Raw genomic sequence first — 22,818 nt, 5'->3', positions numbered from 1 at the left:
TGAAACTGGACCAGTAAAGCGTAACCCAAAGGCTACCAATTGAGATAAAGAGAGCCGTTAATGTATCGCAAAAGAAGCTTCAATAATTTACACAAAATTGCTACAAATATCAGCAATGGTTCACAGATCGACTCGTGGATATGTAACAGTTACAAAGCACAGAATAAATAAATTACACAATGCCCAACGGTTTAGACAAACCCCCCAAAATGATATAAACACAGACCTCGCCCGAGACAATCATCTAACAAGAAGGCATTAAATTTAAATAATTTCACAAACACGAACTCTGCATTCACGACCTCACATCTTTCAGTACTCCCCCCTTTTCAAGCTCCCCAACTAGATCCCTCAGCGATGGAACTTTCATGGCCAAGGTTCTGTATAGTCTAGAATAACGAGCTCGAGTTCCATCAGTAGTCCTTGCAAGCGAAAGCAGGCTTAGAGCCTCAGGGAGTTGGGAGAACACTTGTTTAATCTCTTCCAAGCTCATATTTTCCAAAACGGATGGTCTAGGAACGACTCGTACTATCTCACCGCCTTTCGGTTCCTGAACCCGAGCATCTGCTTTAATAACCAGTTCTGAATTCGAGTTTGCCCCACACTTAATTATAAATGGGGTTGTTGAGCCGGTGTTAAACTGCAAGACATTCCACTGAGCCACATCGGTTTCTGTACCAGACCCCAAATCTGCAGATGGTTTGTGAGAATGTGCTGTCTCTTGAACCTGGTCATCTTCTTCAGGAATTGTCTGCAGCAGTGTAGGGCAAATTGAAATTATAGATGAGTGATGGAAAAAGAAAAATAATAAAAATTATTTTAAGTGCAGTCTCAGTCAAAAGCCCAATGATCAAGTGCATTACTATTCCACAAGCATTTGTAATAAGCCCGTTTTGTTTCTTTCACCAATTGAATTTATTTGCTTCCAGCCTATTACAGAGATTAAGATCGTTCCAAATATGAGAAGATGCTCTCATTTTCGTTTTTCTAGATGCATGAAAAGGCAAAAGATATGATCAACATTATCGTGTATCGAAGATATGCCAGTTTTCTCATCAACTGTAACAATCCTGATATAAGACTAACTTTTTGTAAAATATCTTCTCATACCCCCGATTGTGGCCAAGTCTGCCAGTAAAGCATAGACTAGCAGACAGAACTACAAAAACTCGTGATTCCTCTACCCAACAAACAGGAAGCATGAATTAAATAAAAATTTTCCTTCCAGAAAATGAAACAAGTTTTACATACCTCAATCACACGACGAGCATCAGCAATTTGCCTCTGAGCACATGGATGATCAATATCAAGAAGGGAAGGCATCCGTTCCATAAGTTCGTCTAAAGATGCAAGCATTGATTTCTTCTTACTTTTGCCCAAGGTGCTAACAGAGGATTGCCTCATTATATCCTGGTAAATATATCGTTATGATGTCGCTTGTTTCCGCTCCAACTAACTCAATTATCAAGTAAATTAAAAAACTAGTTTTGGGAAAGGTCAAAACCTTGATTTGCTTCAATATGCCATCTAGGGAAATGAGAGATGCTAATCGTGCATCTTCGGCTGCAGTAGAAGGATTCTGAATAGGCGAAGCACCATCTTCCAATGTTAATAAGGCTATATCGCTTCTCATTTGTTGCAAAAGCTGATTGTAAAGCCCCAAAGAAATGATATCACAACATGCCCATCGGAAATTTGATTCAAGAACAAAATATAGTTGAGGTATTAGCTAAAATATTTGTCATGGCCCAAAATGCATATATGCTGGGGTAACCATATTCATAAATTTGCAAAGATGGATAGGCAGAGGATAGAATTTATAGTGCCCATCCACAATGGTAGGCTTACTAAATCTTCTGCCAAATACAAGACAAGCAACCTCTTTAGACTTGGATAAAAAGCCAAGGCAGACACAACTTCCTTTGGCCTAGATGCGGAACAACAAAAGATATAATTTGTCTAACAAGATGAGCAACTGAAAGCAGAAAATCTCATGATTTAACAAGTGCAGTGACAGGAATGCTATCAGTCTATTGAAGACCTAAAATTTGAAATGTTATGATTCAAGTGGTCAACAAAAGAAACTCCACGAGAAGATATCAAGTGGATATATGATTTAAACCACGGACCTGAATTTCAATTTTCCTGAGGCTACAAATTTACCCTATAAGAAAGCATGGAATTAACCTCTTTTGACTCTTCTCCGAGCCAAATAAAGTTAGGTGATTGAGTTAAAAGCTACTATCTTCAAATCTCTCTATGATTGGATGGCTGCTCACAATAAATCTCTTTTCTAATTTCCTAGAGTTTCTGGGCTCATGTTCTTCTTCTCCCTAGTTGGGTGTCTCTCTTATATACTCTGTGTACTTGGTTGCGCCTCACTGAGCTTTTTAATAAGATTGAATTACTTATCAAGAAAAAATATAGTTAGGTATTAAGAAACACCAAAATATAAAGAAGTACAGAATAAATAGCACCAGACATGGTAAAAACTTAAACACTACATAAATAAAAAAAAAAAATTGCCTTTGGTTTAACCTAACTACTTAAGTACAACTTTACCCATATTTTCTAAATGGGATTTATCTTTCCTTTCTGATGTGCAAGTTTTTATCAAAAGGACTACCTTGATATTTAGAAAAGTTTTTATCAAGTTTTTATCCATATTTTATAATAAGTCTAGAAAACTCAATAACACCAGTGTAACCTTGATATTGAGAAATGATATACAATTGAACTTTTAATTATAAGACATTTATAGAGATGCACAAAAAGGCGCCAGTTCAACAAATATGAGTACCTTTCTTCTTTTGTGATCAACAGACTCTAGAGCCGAACGCAGCTTAGCCACTTGTGCTGCATCTTCTGCCTCTTCTGCTGCCAAGGTACCAGCAATATCCTGATAAAAGAATGAGATAATAGGAAAATATCTAATGAGTTGAGAGAATCAAGACATCCTCTAGGTGGAGAACTAGAACACCTTCATATATAAAGAAGAATAAGGAGAATAACTAAATATATGCCAATTCCAGCAACATCATAAAATAAAGGAATAGCCATAATTGGCAATACAGATGCATCCATATAAAAAACTGAGCACCAAAGCAATGACCCCTATTGTAGCAGAAGAGGATGCAAAGGCGTTGATGGAGATACCTAGTGTCAGATCCCACTTTCATCAGGGAAAGAGGGGGGAGGGGAAGAACTGTGGGGGAAAAAGAAAATGCACACCAAGTGATGATGCAGATAGATGCATAAAAGATTTTATATCAAGCCATTGCCAATAGCTGCAGGTGCAAGTATCACCACACTTCACTTTATAAAGAATTAAGATTATCAGAAGGAATTGCTATTCAAGAATAGGTCCCACCTAAGTCCCAAACATACCTTCAAGTGCTGCAATTGAGAAGTGTAGACCCTCTTTGCATACTGAAACAAAAGCTGTCCCAGAGCATCTGTACTGGGAGGCAGCGCAGCACCAAGTCCAGCCATCCAACCATCCATAATTGCTGTTGAAAGAAGCTCCAACTGACCTGTTGCCCCCCCTGATAAATCGTCTCCAGTAACAGACAGAAATTCAAAGCTCTCTGCCAGCCAAGATCTAATTTGGCGCTGCAGCTCGCCTGCTGGAGTATGGACAAAGAGAGCAGCAAGAGCTTTGTTTCCAATTGCAAAACTTTTGGCTTCCTCCTGTATTTCCCTAAGCTTTCCACCAGTTACCTGCTGCCTCCAACTATCCTGTACATTTGACTTTTTGGTCATACATAACAAATCTAAATAAACCATTTGCAATATGCAGAAGTATCTTAGAATGACTACTTTTAGTAAATTAGACAACTGTGCACATGCATGCATGAGTGTGTCTGAGTTCGGGTGGGGGGAAGTATGTTTACCTTCATAGCCACAATTAATAACCAAATGAATGAAAAAAAACAAAAAAGACAAATAGCAGCAACCTGATCAATCCCTCGTATTTTTAGAACAACTGATGAGAACTTGGACTTCCTTTCCGGTTTTAGATTCACTTTAAAACCGTGGATCTGCTCATCAACATGGTGCACAGGAGATCTTCCTGGACTGCTGCCCCGGCTGGAGCTCCTACTGCGTCCGCTATTAGCCTTTTCTAAAAACCACTCAACAGGAGAAACCTGCAAACCAAAAGAATGGATACACTACACTGTAAAAACCAGAAAAGGAAAAAGAAAATACTTCGAGGGAAAAGTAAAAACTAAACATTCATTACCTTAATGGACTGCAGTTCTGGTGATCTAGCAAGCAAAGATCTAATATACAAAATTCTAACACGGGAAACAAGCATGGTATCCATGACCCTCTTCGGTTCCATTTTACGGATAAAAGAGAAAACAGCATCTCTAATTTCAGCAAGTATTTCATGCTCTCTAGTGGCACCTGCTTTAATCACTGCAGCCAAAACCTGCAAAATTAAGATTGGATAGTTATACTTTTCATTCTTTTTCTGGATACAAGGACTCGGTGTCAACAGAAAATAGGACTCCAACAGGAATACATGCTGAACCAAAGATGGATGTAATATCCATATTGCATATATTTTGAGATCATTCTGAAATATCACGCCTGGACAATCATGTTCAACCCATACACCCCACCAAAAGAAATTTTGAAAAACCAGAAAGAATGATTGTCCATTGTCATTTGTCAAATTACAAGCAGCTGCCCAATGTCAGAACCTATTAGAGCCTCTCTTTTGCACCTAAGTTATACGCAATCTAGTATGGAACATTGCTGACGAAGTTATTTTGCATCAAAGTTATAAACAATCTAGTGTCAAATATTTTTGCTGAGACAGTTGCAACAATATCGTGCCTCTACCAGAAAATATGCATTCTTAAGAAATTAATCATTATGAATTTCTGTCAACAAAAAAAAAAAAAAAAACCTACCATATTATTATAGAAATAAAAGTTTAGTACTATGAAGATTCATATTGTTGAAAATTCCATGAGCCTCCCATGGGAAAAAGAAAGATTCTTAGTCGAGGATTAAGAATATAAATGTAATGCTTGTCATGAAAGAAACACCGTTGTTATTCTACTTTCCCTACGACCACATGTACGCAAAGTAAAATGTTGGAAGGGCCCTTCTTCCCCATTTTGAAATGGCAAACACATGATCAGAAAATTAATCATAATGTGAAAGTAAACAATCCAGATTGGATGGCAGACGCATTAGCTAAGTTTACCAGCATCAAAAGCTTGTTTGCCCCATCTGAAATGGCAGCAAGGCTGTCATATTGTTCAGGATCGAAGTCATTCAAGGCAGCAGTAAGATACTCTCCTGCTGGGGTTGTTTTAGCTTTCTCAGAGCCCGATTTCACCAAAGCAACTGTCCCATCAGTCTTATCTGCTGCCAATGGCGAAGGAATAACATCCATAGAATGTCCTTTACTATAGTTACTATTATCAATCCTGTTTAAAGACAATCATAGAGAAATTCAATAAGAAGATATTAAAGTAAAGGGAAAAAAACACAAAACAATAACTAATATCACTACAGAAATAAAGTAATACCTCCCCTGGTCCCGATGCTGAACATTCACCATCCCTCTGGATAATGGACTTGATGCCTGAAAAGAAAGTTAGAGAAATTAAGAATCAGGAACCACCACTTGGATTGACCACTCAGCACAACTCACCAAAATAAATCCATATTGTCACTTCTAGTGCATGGTAACATCATAAAGAGACCAATATAATTTGGGGTGGACAAATTATCCAACTACCGCTTACCGAACCGCCATTGATCGCCTACCGACTCTACTGACTAATTTCGGTTCGGTAGTCAGTATAAAGTTTTGTTCCAAAAGTTACCAAACCGAACCGCCTTTTAAACAATTATCGAACCGAACCGAACTGAACCGAACCGCCTTTTAACCGACCGATTAATTGAACCGACATAAAACGAAATGACATCATTTTAGTAAGAACAAAATGTTTGATCCTTTTTTCTTTTTCTTTTTTCCTTTAAAAAAATCAAAACGAAGTCGTTTCATTACCCATGTTAACCGAATGTTAACCGATTTAACCGACTTAACCGACCGCTTATTAACCGACTTAATCGAATTAACCAACCAACTATTAACCGACTTAACCGACCGCCTATTAACCGACTTAACCAAAATAATTCACTGACTGCATTCCGACAAAAGTCACAAAAGTCGGTTAACCAACCGAATCAACCGACTTAACTGCCTACCGAACCGATATCCACCCCGAAATATAATTAGCAAAAATTCCTACCTAACAAACTTGTCAAAGCATCAGGTAGAACATATATTTACAACCATATACAATAACCAAGCAATTTAAAGGGTTTCTCAAGGTACAAAATTTTCCTTTCTCTTGATAGAGATATCTCTAGGCCAACAACTGTGACAAGAAGGAAAAGAAGGTTATTAATTTGGAAATGTACGGATGCAGGATGAAATTTAGTTGTCGCATTGGCGGTGATACTAGGTGTGTTTGGTAACATACTACCCCTTCAATTCCCTTATTTTCACTTCTCCCAAAAACAATTAACTTCAAAACATTCTGACTTTTTTCACTTTTTATATCACATCAATAATTTTTTATTACTATTCAAAAAAAAAATCACTACAATTCAAAACTTTTTCGCTTTTCCATACAAATTATTTCTACTTTATATCACATCAATCACTTCTTACTAAAGTTGGCAATTTTTGACACGACCCGCGAACCCAACACGAACACAACACGGAAAAATAGGGTTTGAGTTTATTGTAATCGGGTTCGGGTTGTAATCGGGTCAACCCGATTATGACACGATTAGACCCGTTTTTGAGAGAGAGAGAGAGAGAGAGAGAGAGAGAGAGAGGAAGAAAATGGGTTCGTGAGAAAGAGCTTGAATTGGGAGAATGTGACCCGGTCGGGTCGTCGCCGGAGTTTTTGTTCGCGAGCTTCGAATCGGCTCGGAGGAATTCGAATTCGATTATGGTTTACGATTTGCAGAGCTTGAGTCCGGCGGCCGAGATCGGTCACTACGAGATTTACGGTGCCGATATTGACTCGGCGATACCGGCCACGAAACTGAATTGGGTTTTTGGCTACGGTTTGTTAATGGCTTCTGGGTCTCAAAGCGGGCCTTCAGGAGTATTTGGCAACATCAAGTTCTGGGATTTAAGGTCTGGGAGGTCAAGGAGAAAGTCGATTGCTTTTCGGACATATCGGTTTCGGATGACTTATCGGGGATGTTCAAGGTCAGCGTGAACTCCGACGGGGTTTTCTTCGCGGATTTGAGCAACCTGGGGGCTGAGAATTCGTGGGTTTGTCTTAGGGATGGGAGGAAAGTTGTGAATGGGGGGAAGAAGGAAGGTGTTGGGAGCAAGATTGAGAGCCATGGGAATCAAGTGTTTTGCAGTAAGGGAGGGGGGATATAGAGATGTGGACAGAGGTGATGATGATGGGGCATTCAAAGAAGAGTGTTTTGCAGTAATCGTGCGCACCGCCCCGCACGATGTTGGGTCGGGTCAGGTTAACGGGTTACACGATTATCAGTCATGTTTGTCGAGTCGTGTTCGGGTTACCCGATTATTAATCGGGCCGTGTTCGGGTCACGTGTCACAACCCGATTAATGATCGGGTCGGGTTCGTGCCAATCCCGTTTATGTGATCGGGTTGACACGAACCTAACCCGTGAACCCGAATTGCCAAGCCTACTTCTTACTAGTTACTACTAGTCCAAAAAAAAAAAAAATCAACTCAACAATCTTTACCAAACACACCCACTGTCATTGAGAAGGTAATTACCTTATCATTATCTTGCGAATCTAAAGATCTCAAAGCACAATACTTTAACTTGAAAAAACAATCCTATTAATTGATTTAAAGGTAAATTAGGACTAACTCACATCCTGGTCAGTTTGAGCACAAGCTTCCAATTGGACCCCTGTAGTTTCAGTCTGAAGAATCAACCACCAATAAGTATAAGAATGTTCCAATATCATGTGGTGGTTAACTTCTACTTCATAAGGATAGAGTTTCTACTTATAACTGGCACTTCACCAGTTTATGCCTATTTTCTATAGCTTTGCCTTTTTTTTACATCAAATTCGCCTGTATGCCATTAAAGCACCAAGTTGTGTGAGCCAATTTCCAATCGAAGTGGAAAGCATCTACACGTAACTTTGAATAACAGCTTGGGTAGATTTGTCAAAACATGCATATACCATAAAAAATAATTGTTTGAAACATAAATATTTATATCGTTAGAACAAACATTTATTCCAATCTGAGTGGGAGAATATCTACCTGGGCCAATCCAATCAAAGATGCTTTCTCTGTTAATCTATCAAATAATTTCTCATTTTCTTCATGCAATCTCTGCAACAACAGCATATAAATCATGCTATCAGAAAATAATTATATTGAAGGAGTAAGACGCTTAAAGTTTTTAGGGACTGGAAAAATGGGTTTAAAAATAGGTTATCGCTACAAAACTAGAAGAACCAAGTCAGGTTGTGAGCACATATTTCAATCTGGTGAAAGATGGAGACACTCAGCTCCCTACAATGATCCTAGAAACACATCCATTTGAACCAGGTCAAATAATAATTTATAAAAATTATTTTGAGTAATAATATCCTAACTATCTAATTGAAACTCAACACATAGAAACAATCATTTCTACAATCTTGAAGACCATATATATATAGTATGTCCTAATTTCTGGCATGGGAAGAGAGGGAGAGAGAGAGCAATATTGTTGACATGATAATGGTGAGAGAGCTCAGAGGACAAGAGGGACAATGGGCCAAAACAGTTCTGAGAGGCCACTCATACTCACGAATAAGATCCACAAAGAATAAGATGCAAGTTAACCAACCATTTGAATGATAATACACATCAGACTGTTAAGTATAACAGACCTCAATCAGTGCATCACGTTTTTTGAGTTCCTCTTCAAGTTTCTTGGTCACTGTCACTGCTGAAGAATCTATGCCATCCCCAATTGCCTTGGGAGACAAAACTCCAGGTCCTTCTGAGCCAGTTGACCTGGCTTCAGCGGAATGAAGAGCTTCATTGAGTTGTGATTCAATGCTTTTAATTTTGACCTACATCAGAACGGTGATTATAAGAAAATAATTTAGAGATGCAAACATGTAAAGACAATGTCTTGATTAGGATGACAGATACAAAGTTTGAGTTTCCTATGTCAACGAAATTTCATCATAAACCAATTCAGTTATATGAAATCTCCTCCAAACACAAGGGTTTGAAGGAGAGACCACCAGTTCAATCTCATGCAAACACGAGTTCTGTCATTACTTGAAAAATATGTGTGTGTATATATATATATATATATAATACCAACCTGCAAAGTCTGAATTGTCATGTCTCGCTGTTGTATCTGCAGTTTTTGATCTTGCTCCAACTGTAATAGTTGAGCAACTTGATTTCTAAGCTGAGCATTTTGCTCCTTCTCAATCTTATGTTTATCCACCAGCATAATATTCTCTGACTGCATCAAACAAGATAATGAAACAGCTTAACCATGTGCTTACCTGAACAGACAATAAGATCTATCTTGACAGTAAAAGACCAATTTGAAGGACAGACTACGCTGTTAAGCTGATTAATTAATCACTAATGTAACCTTCAGTAAAACAACAAAATGAATAAATAAATAAACAAAATACATACCAAACATTTTGAAGGAGTAGAGAAATAAATTGACAGGTAAACTATTGGTAAGTAAAGAGTATAAAAAAAACTTCACTTAAGAAGGTAATAAAAAATTTGAAATTACCAATCAGTTAAATACCAAATAAGTACCACTCAAACTTAAAAGTTCACTCATATTTACATGATATACATTTTGAAATAAAAAGTAAGAGTTTATAGTATCTTAACCATCCTATACTTGCAGAAAACATGATAAAGATTGCACAATAGTCGGTTCCCCATAAGAGTCGTGAAGCTAAAAAGTGAATGCAGGTCGAAGAGGTTTTACCTTCTTTGCGGTGGGGGTCAGTGGCAGGCTTCATTTTTGACATGATGAGTGGAGTACAAAGACACATTTGAGAGTGTAGTTTCCAAATCCATTTACATGGCAGAGGATGACATTTTAGTGGCAAATTACATGAGTTGGTCTGCAGGAGTTTTGCATATGTATCCTGATTTTTCAAAGATCTCTACAAGAGTGAGAGACGAGCTCCATGTTGGTTTCTTCTGAGCTTTGAAGGGGGCTAAGATGGAGTGGGTTGGAGAGGAGACATGAGGTTGGCATCACATTAGTAAAAATTTGAGATTAGTTCTTATGAGAAGGCACTCGGTGGCCCAACACAGACAAAATGTTCATTGGAACAAAATTTGGTGTACTCTATTTCGATCAAGGTCTTTTTTTGTAGAGTTGCTCTTCACAAAATCCTCATGGGGGCTAATTTGAACAAATGAGAATGATTGGAGATTGATTGGTACATGTGTAAAAGGAATGAGGAGTACGTAGACCATGTCTCACTTTGTTGTTTGGGGTCTTTATGGTTTCTGATAGTTACATGCGAATTTTGCTAAAAGAAGGTTAGCATGGAAAGTGTTGATGTGGAGTATTGGACTAGAACAAAATAGTCAAGCTTTTCAAAGTATAGCATGACCAACGCACCTTATCTAGTCTTCTTTCTTGAGAGGTGTGCTTCCAAAATTGGTTGTCCCTATACCACTTCTGTTTCTATATTATTTTCTTTTTTTCTATTTTCTTTCCTGTAAGTGTTAGCGATTGCTATTTCTTAGGTGTTTGCATTAGCTTTGGAGCATTTTTGTTAAGTGTATTGCTTTCTATAAACATGTGGGTATATACACTCAACTAGGGACACATTCAAGCAAACATAACAAGGCTCAAATCAAATAAAAGATCACTTCCACCAATTTTTTTTTTCTTTTTCACTAGTGTAATATCAAAAAAAGATCAATTTCCTGAAAAGTTGATCCTATTTAATGACCAAATAACTGATTGAATCTTGTTTATTGATTAGCATAATATCATTCCTTTCATTTTATTGTGATGAAAACTAGCACTTTTCATCACAATAAAGTGAAAGGAATGATATTATGCTAATCAATAAACAAGATTCAATCAGTTAACACGGGGGAAAATGTCAAAAACAAATCCATTTTAACATGTAACTCATTATGGAATTGGAAAACTATACCAAACTCATGGAAGTTACAAAACCTTTAGATCTGACTGCAGTGTAAAAGAAACTTTCCACGCCTTTTGAACTTCGTTAAAGAGTAGGACAGACTGATCATTTGCATCTTTAAGAGCTTGTTTCAGTCCCAAAACCTCTTGTTTCAGATCTTCGATCTCCTTTTCCTTTTCATACAACTCTTTACGTGCATCGTTTGCCTACAATAACCATCACAAAATACATGTCAGAGAAGAAAATGTGTTAAGATTGTGCTTTTTTCCGCTAAGCACTTCATAGTTGTGCTTACATGAATGGTAGCCAGATAAAACTTGCCAAGACAGTGAGCCAAAATGCAGAAATGATTATGTTTTGTGTACTTTAGGAACTTTATTCTGAGGAGAAAAATACTCAAATCAGCTACTAGCTTAAACTGTAGAACAGCTGCTTCTTCATTATCATCTTTACACTATTTTTGAGGCACTTTTTTCTCTTAGATATAGGGTCCTCCCCACCCCCAAAATGGATAATAAATTAATATTGTTGGACTCAACAAGTTTATTTTGGGTCCTCAAATTAACTCAGGTACAATTGCAAAATAAGTAGCTTCACCATTTGTTTTTTTTTTTTTTCAATATTTTCTCTTTGGAACATTTTTCAGGGTCCTTGCCACAGCAGCATTCAAAAGATTTCATTCAGTGATCGTGTAGGAGTTCATGTCACCTCTACTGTTCAGACCCTACCGGTGGAGTATATCAGAAAATCAAAACTACTGCTATGAAGTAGCTCTCTACAGGATACACAAGTTGATGGAAGCAAAGGCTAAACTTTATCACCTCATTTTGTAAGAAAACAGTAGGCACTTACAACATCTCTCCATTTCTTAATTGTATCTCGATTTCCAAGGCTTAGCACGGAATTTCGGGCTCTGGCAGAGAAATTCAGAGATGATAATGTCTCAGACAGATTCTTTACATTTGGACATACATTAACAATCATCAAAGTTTTCGAACTTCCACCTACAGAAAGAATAAAAATTTTAAAAGCAACAGGAGATGGTTTGCCAATTATACTTATTCAAGAAAGAAAATTAAAAGCAACGAACTCTGCACAATACCAAAAATAAGGATACTTGTATCCAAGATGATTTAGAAAGGGAAAGAGAAGAAAAACAGCTAGGGTGGTAGAGTTCTCTTATTTCTAATTGTTGTAAGGTTGGCTGGAAAGATATGAGCTTCTTTAACACAACTCTTGGGTACCACTCAGTGCTCCTTAAAATGTATAGGAGCATTCTTGGGATGGTTCTAAGTAAATAGCTACAGATCCAATCACATCTGATCTTTCTAGAAGTGTTTTTGGTACTGGTCCCTCAATTACAACAACAAAAACATAGCCAATATGAGCATTAAGCATTAAGTGTGATTTGGAAAATTTAGCGCCTTACCCCAATAGAGCCTGTAATAGATACGTAGCTGGTTTACAAATTCAAGACTACGGGTCTTCACCCAGCTGAACCACATACACAGTTCATTCAGGATCTTACACCCTTTCAAATAGGAAAGCTATGTTTATTATCATGCTTATCTCCATTTTACAGGTTTAAGTTATTGAGATTTCGCAATTCCTTCTACAGTTCTACACCCACCCACATGTATGGCTCAACTCGTTATTACATTTACATCATATCAAATGTCTGAATCAATTTATTATTATATTCTTCTCATATATATAACATTTTTTTTTATTAGTAATCGATAAATATCATTAAAAGTGTAAGGCGCCTCAAAGTACATAAGAAGTATACAAAATAAAATACTTAACAAGGAGTAGCAAAAAGAACAAGGAAACCACTATAACTAATCGTCAGAGGAGACACATAAACAACTGTCCACAGATACAAAATTTTAAGGAATAAAGATAAAATCTTCTCCAACATCCTCTCCCGGTCCTCAAAACTTCTATCATTCTTTTCCCTCTTCCATAAACATTTTAGAATTGTATTTATTTAATGACAAAATAATTGTATTTCCTTAATGACAAAATGTCATATATAAAGCTCATATATATGACATTTTGTTATTAAAGAAATACAATTCTAAATTGTTTATGCCTCCCCTTAATCTCATAGTTGTTTAAAGTAAACCTAGGATTCTCAAAATAGCTATTGTTTCATATCGGGGATTGTACCATGAATGTGCCTATATGGGATCACATCTCCACCTAAGCTTGACATTCCATATCAACAATCAACAACTAATGCTTGCCCACAAACAAACCCCCCCCCCCCCCACAAATAATGTAGGCTAGTTTACGAGCAGACCAGTCATTGTAAAAAAAAGGTCATATATTGTGATTCTGATATCAAATGAAAGCAAATTTGGGGGAGTTAGAAAGCTTATTCAAAAGGCTACAAATTTGTGTTTCATGAATATTTTCCAATTCCAACGTTTACTAGGTCAAAACTATTCGTCAATAGAAATACGAAAAATTTGCTTCAAGAAGTTCGGTCGACCAAAGAGATGAGGACCTGTTACGCACTTATGTTAGGCTTAAAAAAACCCTAGCAAACCCTGATGCTAACCACAGTGGCGGCTGAGACAAATATGGAAGGTTGGGGGGGAAAAGTCTATGCTTGAGGAGCACGACTTTTGGTAGGAAAGTCCTAAGAATAAGGGGATGTGTTTTCCCAGTTGTAGCCTAAGAATAAGGGATTTCACTTCCCAATTAGTAGCTGAATTGTAGGAAGCAAATAAAGGGAATTATACTTTCCCTAAAAATGGAAATCAACCAATTACTGCTGTATTTGTAATTCACCCTATTTATATGGGGTTTCGAATGAATAAAGGCATGCAGAAAAATTATCAACACAACTCCAGTAGTTGTTAGGAGGCAGAGGTACCTCGAATACCTCATATCATTTACCCCCGTTCATCATAGGTAAGCTCAAGGAATTAGACCCTGCGGCTTTACCCCTAGCCAAACCAGTCACACGATCACAAACCTGGGTCCTTAACAGGACCACTAGTACTAATTCCCGAGAGCTTAGATTGATATCTTGGTCGAAGTTCGTTCAACCGAGGTTGTTCCAGGGAGAGCTTTGATCGCAACTTGATCATAGTTTCAATCAAACGACAGTGCCCTACTTCTATTTAAGCCTAATGAGGACGGATTGACAGCCAGACTTCAATATTGTTTTCAGTTTTTCAACAAGAACACTCTAGGGAGAGTTTTCTTTAGTTTTCCTACAAAGTTCTTGATCTTTCTTAGTTTTATGAAAGAGTTGTGAGTTGTGTGCTCGAAGATTCAACAACCCGCTACGCCGCAATGCATCAGTTGTTATGAAAGCCAAGGTGCTTTACATCAGTTAGTATCAGAGATTTAGAGCTCAACTACTTTCCTACCATGGCACGTAGAGGGGCACATGGAGGAAGACATGCAACTATTGGTGATGTGTGAACACGATGAGACAACACATGATGCAGGACTGGAGCCATGATTTCAACAGTGGGGGGTGAGGCTTGATGCACTGGACTAGTTGCTCCCCGCCTTGACTGTTGTTAGCAAAGCTCAAACCAATCTACAAAATCCATCTCATGTGAAGGTGGAAAATGAATTTGTTGACGGAGATTCTTCAACAGATTGGGACTCCCTACTTATCTATGATACCTATTCTGACAAAGATGATCTATTGGAGGAGGTAAGTTTTTCGATTGATACCATAAAAATTGTTGAAGAGAACGATGTCCACCAAGTATTTGGCAAAAGTTCAAAAAGTATCTTAATGGGGTCTTAAAAAAAATTAATAATGTTGATTTTCTTGAGGTTGAAAATTTTCTATCAAGTTTTCAAAATCAAATTCTTGATGATGGCTTCAACATGCTAGAAGAAAATTTAATTTTTAGTGGGCACGAAATAATTAATCCGTTTTCAAATGGTTTTTATGGAGTGAGTTGAAGAAAATAAATAAAAGGTGTGTGAAAATTAATCTCTCTCAAGTTGGTGTGAAGAATTTTATATCTACTATTCAAAGTCATGTTGTGACTAGTTGCAAGTTGTTTCTCTTCCTAATTGTTTTGCTATTGAGGAGGACGGGATGGAAGGGATTGAATAGACATCCAAAAGATCGAGGCAAAGACGATTAGAATTCGAGAATGAATTCTCTACAACTCAGGAAGAATGATGCAGGCCAGTTTATGAGCAAACTAATCGTAGTAAAAAGGTCATATCTTGTGATCCGATATCACATGGAGGCAAATTTGGTGGTGTTGGAAAGCTTTTTCAAAGGGCTACAAATTTGTGTTTCATGAAGATTTTCCAATTCCAATATTTACTAGCTCAAAGCTGTCTGTCAATAGAAATACGAAAAATCTGTTTCAGGAAGTTCAATCGACCAAAGAGATGAGGACCGCTAGTACTAATTCCAGAGAGCTTCAGTTGATATCTCAGTCGAAGTTCGTATGACCAAGGTTGTTCCAAGGGGATTTGAGTGCAATTTGATCGTAGTTTCGATCGAATCATAGTGTGATGTTTTGTCTTGTTCGAACGAGATCGCAGCATGATAATTTTGTAATTTGATCTTCAAGGTTGCAACCCTACTTCTATTTAAGCCTAATAAGGACGGCTTGGCCACCAGACTTCAATATTGTTATCAGTTTTTTAATAAGAAACACTCTAGGGAGAGTTTTCTTCAGTTTTTCCTGCGAAGTCCTTGATTCAACGACCAACTACGCCATGCTGCATCACCCCGCATAGGCACCAACAGCCAAAAAGTAAAAACAAGGTAGATGATGACAAAATTGATCTCTATCAAGAAAAAAAAAATGCTAACATTCTCTTTATTAGATAGGAAACCAAAATCTTTGACATGATAAAACTATGCGCTAAAGAAACTCTTCCATGAACCCAGTCTTTAACGAAATTCAATTATGACAATGAACAGGTATAGAAAAAAACATATATTTTTAAAATAATTCAAACATGAACTTTAGTTATATGAGTATAAAATGGTACTTTTATGACAACTATAAGTTTTGTTTTTTAATACTAAAATAGAGGGGAATTAAGATTCTATACAGGGGTAAAAACACTAGAAAATTAGCTTCAAGGGAGCCAAAGAATAGTCCAAGTCAAAAATGGGCCTTATATCATTCGAAAACCAAACAGTCTACAATGCCAACTAGGCATTCCTTCAGCAAAGCTACCATCAGACAACACACTCGTAAGACTAATTTATTAAGCATCTCATTATCAATCGAGTGCAACTACATGTAGAAAAACAACAAAGAGCAATAAAGCCCCATTAAAAAAATTTGCTATTGTTACCATTACTCAGGAAACTTACTTTTGTTGCTTTTATAACTCTATGACCATAATAACTGCCACCATAAACACAAGAAGAAAATTCAATACCTAGTGAGTCTCCAAGTATCTGCGTAAGCATTGAATTTTCATAAGGTACCACATCCTTCTTTGAAGTCAAAGACGACAATACATCCCCCAACCTACATTTGCAGCAGAAAACGCAATAAGAAGAGAATGGCCTGAGCAAATGATGACAATTCTGCATTCTGAGATATAGCTGCTATAATATATACCAAAGAATCGGATAACAAATACCCTCCTACCTCACCCACCACACCTAGAAAACTCCAACATTAAATGAATGTGAGTCCTGGTTAACTAACCAAGCAACAACCACACCAGGGGAAAAAAAAAACAAGAAAGAGAACTGAGAATATATGTTTACGTATATTTATATAAGATTAGATTGAATAAAACATTTGGATCAAAACCAATGGTAAGTGCAATGACTGGTAATCCCAAGGAGAGACATGCACATTATGCCTGATAAGCAAGCAGCAAATCCAAGTTTAGAGATTGCTACATGGCAAAAAATATGAGATTATCTAACATGACATACGCTGAAAGTGATTTCATAACATGCAGCAGGTCCGTCACACGCTCCCCACTATCATCTTCCACAATTGAACCTTCACTTCCAGCCAAGTCTACAAGAGAGAGCTTGCTGTACGAGTTCTCTCCAGTGATAAAATTGTTATAATATATATGCATTGTGATTATCCTGACAATAATGAGACAAGAAATGCACATAGATGAATAAGAGAAGAGCATTAAGTAATACGACAAACATATGTAAGGGGCATACACACACAAATAAATAACTGGAAACTTTGGCTACATCATATTTTTCCGTGTCTGAAATTGACAAGTTATATTGCCCTTTAGAGAGAACAACAAGTTAAACTTCTGGGAAAATCCAAATAAAGCTTAAAATCTTTCAAACTGCCTTGTTTGACCTTGAGAGTAGCAACAGAAGATGAAAACATCTCCTGTTTCAAAGTTTCAAGTTTCAGAAGAGGTGCAACTCCCATCCAGTGAGCTACCTCCTACAACTTCAATAGTCACTTTGCATTGCCCAGACAACAACAAAAGGATCTACCATCTCATATCCCATTTAAAAATCAATACTGCAAATAATCATCTTGATTTGATGGTTTTCTCCATTTCATTATGATCATATATTGCAACAACTTAAAGGCTTTCTGCTTTTTTCTTTTTCTTTTTTATGAAGTAAAAATTAATTAGAAAGTGCAAAATGGCGCAACTCTATAAAGTACAGACTTTGAAGAATCTTTTTCTAAGTATTCAAATGAGATATTAAAGAGCAGGTTACTTATAAAAAAAAAAAATTTAACTTATCAAAAAGATATTAAAGAGCAGGTTGTAAATTTTCTTTAAACTGATTCGGCAAAGATGCAAAAGGCTAATAGAACTTACTAGACAATAGACATTCATTGTTATAGAGCACAAACCATACTGCAGAGGCAATTCAGGAATGACTACAATGCATCTGAACTTATTGGGTAATTCTATCACATGAAAACCTCGTAGTCTAATTACAGTAATGCGAAAGGACTCCATTTCCAAAAGCAGAAGAGGGCTTACTTTTACTCTTCCAAAATTATATCAGCTCAAAGCATAACTACAATCTAATAAAGAACCATTATAAAACTTAAAACACTCACAACAAGGACAAACTAGACTAAATGTAAAATATTTTTACGGAACAAATCTAAGACCATACAGGTGAGAAACATTAAACTTTGATATATCTTCCCCCCGGCCCTGAAAAGCAGCTTTTGAGACTCGAGAGAATTCCAATGGATTATCAACTTTTTCCTGCACAAGCTCTACAAAAGACTCCGGTGATCCCATTCGAACTTTTTGTAAACTGGTCCCAGATTCGGAAAGCAAATCCCTGACCTAGAAGGACAGGAAACTGGTCTAGATCAAAACATAATGATGGTGCTGTGTTAAAACTGGCATCTAACAAAAATCAGAAAACAGAACATTATTACCACAGATAAGTAAGGACAGTAAAATAACCTGTTCATTGTAGAGCTCAAAAACTGTAACAGAGAATTTGAATCGCGAAGTGGAAGTCGAATCTGAGTTGGCTAGATCAAACAACTCCTCAAAACAGCGAGCATATAAACCACGATCATGACTGGATCCTTCCTAAAAAATGCAAAAGCAAATCAGGGTAGGTAGCCCACTAAAACTGAGAGACATTAAATCACCCCTAGTAATAGGCACACTGCAAGTTGGGCTAACATGAATGGATGATCCAGTTCATTTTGTACAGAGGTTTTTCCAGATCATTTTATAGTAAAGGGGGGAGAGGAAGAGAAGAGTCCACCACGCAAAGAGAGGAGTCAAGGTCAGTAGGTGAAAAATACTAATCATTCTACTTTTCCCAAGTAACCCCTTATGCTCAACTAAACTCAAATCCACTTAACCCAACTAGTTGGGGTCAACCGCGTGGGTCCTTTTAAGCCCCTAGGCCCTGTCTAGGGCCATACCCTTTGTTTACTCTCTTCCCAAGTAATCCCTTAAAATGGGACAGGAAAAGAAAGGTTCTTCAAGATGTAGAGTCATCAAATCTTACAACAGAATCACCCCAACTTAGAAGCCCTTTAAATTAGCTCGCAAGGCAGCACATTCTCATGCATGTATAAATCTGCATGTACTGACAAAAAGGATGCATCACATGCATGGAGATAAAGAGAGCTCACACACAAACAAGTACATTTATAAGTGGACAGATAAATAGAGAAAGAGGAAGAGAGCAACCATTGTGTGTGTTTTTCCAGAGTTGGTTTGTCCATAAGCAAATATAGAAACATTATATCCATCCAAAGCTGACTGCACCAGTGGCTGAATATCCCTGAACAGTTCCGCTGCATACAAAATCTCAAGGATACTAATCAACATGCTCAAATGCAACCAGAGTATGAACTAATAAATAGTAACTTCATACAGTACAACCAGATGCAACAATTGAGAAAGAAAATTAAAGAATGACAGTTATGCTCACCTTGTCCGACATGAGGTCCGTAAACTCTGTCAAATTCAAAATCCTTCTTGGGGTTGGAAATGGTTTCATCACCAGTATTGACGCGGATAGTGCAATCATCAGGGAATTCAACAACAGAGGGACCTTCATCTTCAAACAATGGTCTTGTGCGGCAAAATACCCTTATCTTTCCTGAAATGAAGAATTTAAAGTTTTTAATCAAAAGGACTGAAAGAACTTTCTGAGAAGCACATGCAAGCATGTGCCATGTGAGTGCATGGGTGTTTGTGCCTGGGTGAGAGTGAGAGAGCGAGCAAGCAAGAGAGAGAGAGAGAGAGAGAGAGTTTTCAAATGAAAAAAATTCATAGAATGATAGAAGAGTACCTTTGGCTGTCAACAAGTCATTAAACAACCTTCTCTTTTCATTGATCAGAGGAGAAATTCTAGCCTCAGTTTCAAGGGCAACTTGATCTGACATTTATACCCAAAAAAAAAATTAAAACCAAAAACCTTACAAAGAAAAGTATGAGATGATGTGAGCCATGAGGTATATCTAAACTTCACTCACGACTTTGATGAATTATCCCAAAGATGAGATTATGTCCACCACAATATGTTTATAATTGTTGCATGGAATATCAATCCTTCTACCCAATCATGAATTTAGAAAAACAGTCTCATACCATCCACTCCACATATATCAAATGAAATACTTCAGTCCCTGAACCCAGGGAAAATAGCATCCTCTTAATTTTTTAACATGGACCATACAACCGAAAGACAGAATACAAACCCTTACCTAGTTTACGGGTTTTCTCAGCAAGAACACCTAAATAACGTGTAACTCGATCAAGTTTTGCATTTGAGTATTCCTGCAGCTCATTTGCTTCTTGTCTCAACTCCAAGAAATCTTCTCTTGCAAGCTGCGCAAAATATGAGATATGGTTGTCAACAAGAACATCTAAACATCTAACACTATCACATGCTCCACATACACACCTAAATCACCATATGTGAAAAGCACCACCAAAACTCAATATAATAAGCAAACATGACAACACCAGATTACAAAGTCTAGAAGGGGTCTACACACTTCTTGATTTTCTTTGGCAAGGAATAAATCTTCATAGGAAATAACAAGGATTTCCAATTTTTTTTATTTTGCAAGTAATTCAAATTTATTAAAAGCGCAGAGGGGCGCAACCCTAATACACAAGAAGTATACAAGAGAACTCCTAAAGTACAGAAAAAGAAGAACAAAACTCCAAAAATTCAGAAAAAATTAGAAAACAGACAATCTAACCAACACTACTATCCATGTATAAAAGGATTGAAACAACATCTTCTTTAACTCTAACATCACTATCCCACAATCTTCAAAGCTCCTTGTGTTCTTTTCTCTCCAAATACACCACATTAAACATAAAGGAGCCAACTTCCACAGATCAAAAACCTTACGCTGTCCCAATTGTCCCCTCCAACTCACCAACAGTCTCTCACCCTTCGAGGCATAACCCATACAACCCTAAACAACTAAAAAGGCGAGCTCCATAATTCTCTTGCAACCTCACAATGAAGAAGAAGATGATCAATATGCTCCCCACTTTTCTTACACATACAACACCAATCCACCAATATAGTGTACAGCTATTATAATTCTAGCCCTCAGCAAAGCCGAAAGAACTTGCCAAGGACATAAAAGCCTGCAATCCATCCCGATTATCAGAACAAAAGGTTCAAGAAAGAGGAAATTGGTATTTTTTGCTCATATTTTTTTCTTGACCCTTAGTTTTATCTTCTAGATTTATGTAGCTTAAATGTGCATCTAATCATGCAGAGGGCAAGTCTTGCATAAAAACATGGCAAGCCAAATATTAATAGCATTCTGATGCTATGGACTTTTGGCCATCAAATTATGACCATCTCAACTGTTATCTTCTTTTTATGGAAGAATCAGTTTTTCATTATTACGTAATGAAAATTTTCAGTTGATCTAAGAGCTTAGTGGAAACGAGACCAAATGTGTCCCTTAGAGAAAATGTCAAGTGGTTACTTCATTCTAGGCTCCTTAGACCAACTTTCTTCGCTTGTTATTCAAATTCTTCACTGGTATAACTTCTTAGCCAAATCCGCATTAAATTCAAAGCACTAGCTTCTCACAAGTAAATACCATTACTCAAACAGTAAATATCAAGCCAAAGAAGAAACAAAAGGAAAATGCTAGAGATAAAGTAGAAGCTACTGACCTTAACTTTGTCCTTCAATTGCTGGACCTTGGAGGCCACCGAGGGCTTCGTCAGCTCCGAATGGGCCAGCGCCGATGCTGCCGAGATCGAGTACCTCCGGACCAGCGGAGCACCAGGCTTGAGATCGTCCGACGTCGTTTTCCTCGGCTCGAACCCGCTCACCTCCCAGTTCCACCGGTTCCTCTGCTCCCCCATTGAGACCCACCCTTTAAGCTACCTCTCTCTCTCTCTTTCTCTCTCTCTCAGATTTCCTACAAGTTTGAACCAGAGAGCTCCCAAATGCCCCTTCTTTTCATCACTGGCCTGTGTGCTTTTTCATCTTTGGCCATATAAATTAAATGGAGGGAGGGTTGGTCTGGTTTGTGGGCTGGGGTGAAACGGCGTCGTTCCTCAATAGGTGACACCCTTCGGCTTTTTCGCTCACAAGTGTATTTGCGCCTGGTATTCGTTCACGCTTCGCTCTCAGTGTTCTGTCGTGTAGTTTGGACGGGGGTTTTAGATAAGGCGGAGCACGTGAGAGCGCGCGTGAAATTCTTATACGGTACTGTTTGCTTTGGTCCGAGACTCTGAGCTGGCTGGCAACGTGTTCCGTCGGGATAGGCTGCCTTTGCTTCGGCTGTCCTAATGTTTATGTGGGCGGGCCTAAACCAAACCCGCCCAGAAATTTGGAATTCCGGCAAAAACCCAAAAGACCCATCCCATGTACTTGTGAGTTGTGACTTTGCATTGTGCATGTGCAACCCACGACCAAATATGGCCACCTAAACAAATAAAAAATAAATAAATATATGGCAAGCTTACTTTCCAGTTTCCATTACCAAAAACGTGCTTGACCCAATTTTAAGAAATCTCAACCTATACTTTTTTAGTCATGGTTAGAATAAGAAAATATGTTTTTATATTTAAAAATGCATATGTTAATTTTATTAAAAATACATGTGAGAATCATGTATTTTAAAACTATATTCAATTTAATAGACTAAATGAATTATACAAACCTTTAACCAAATTTCGAA

The 22,818-nt window shown here is 37.5% G+C and overlaps 1 protein-coding gene across 2 annotated transcripts; it reads right to left on the bottom strand.

The window, feature by feature from the left end:
- Nucleotides 1–61: 61 nt before the first annotated feature.
- LOC133851020 (kinesin-like protein KIN-14B) lies at nucleotides 62–22,266 on the bottom strand. Of its 2 annotated transcripts, XM_062287308.1 has the most exons (24): nucleotides 21,803–22,266; nucleotides 20,356–20,479; nucleotides 19,941–20,027; nucleotides 19,578–19,748; nucleotides 19,334–19,440; nucleotides 18,587–18,718; nucleotides 18,285–18,463; nucleotides 17,100–17,261; nucleotides 16,589–16,680; nucleotides 12,047–12,198; nucleotides 11,227–11,400; nucleotides 9,370–9,516; nucleotides 8,924–9,109; nucleotides 8,307–8,378; nucleotides 7,907–7,957; nucleotides 5,550–5,605; nucleotides 5,222–5,447; nucleotides 4,244–4,435; nucleotides 3,957–4,148; nucleotides 3,388–3,738; nucleotides 2,801–2,899; nucleotides 1,505–1,645; nucleotides 1,252–1,410; nucleotides 62–751 (listed from the first exon to the last, which is right to left on the bottom strand). In XM_062287308.1, the coding sequence occupies exons 1-24, from the start codon at nucleotides 21,995–21,997 to the stop codon at nucleotides 296–298; spliced, it is 3,903 nt and encodes a 1,300-aa protein (XP_062143292.1). In that variant the 5' UTR covers nucleotides 21,998–22,266; the 3' UTR covers nucleotides 62–295. The 2 variants fall into 2 exon arrangements, with proteins under 2 accessions (XP_062143292.1, XP_062143293.1); XM_062287309.1 differs by lacking the exon at nucleotides 7,907–7,957 and having other exon boundaries at nucleotides 21,803–22,265.
- Between the last annotated feature and the right edge of the window lie 552 nt (nucleotides 22,267–22,818).

The sequence above is a fragment of the Alnus glutinosa genome, chromosome 12 (genome assembly GCF_958979055.1).
Source record: "Alnus glutinosa chromosome 12, dhAlnGlut1.1, whole genome shotgun sequence".
Classification (NCBI taxonomy): domain Eukaryota; kingdom Viridiplantae; phylum Streptophyta; class Magnoliopsida; order Fagales; family Betulaceae; genus Alnus; species Alnus glutinosa.
Note: the sequence above shows the minus strand (reverse complement) of the source record. Positions and strands in the feature narration are given on the sequence as shown.

Excerpts from the sequence above, each read along its gene's own strand:
- LOC133851020 (XM_062287308.1), bottom strand. The coding sequence starts at position 21,997 with ATGGGGGAGCAGAGGAACCGGTGGAACTGGGAGGTGAGCGGGTTCGAG. Across the intron at positions 7,958-8,306 it reads CTTTGATTGGATTGGCCCAG|ACTGAAACTACAGGGGTCCA; the intron begins GTAGATATTCTC and ends TTGATTCTTCAG. Across the intron at positions 4,436-5,221 it reads CAAACAAGCTTTTGATGCTG|GTTTTGGCTGCAGTGATTAA; the intron begins GTAAACTTAGCT and ends TTAATTTTGCAG.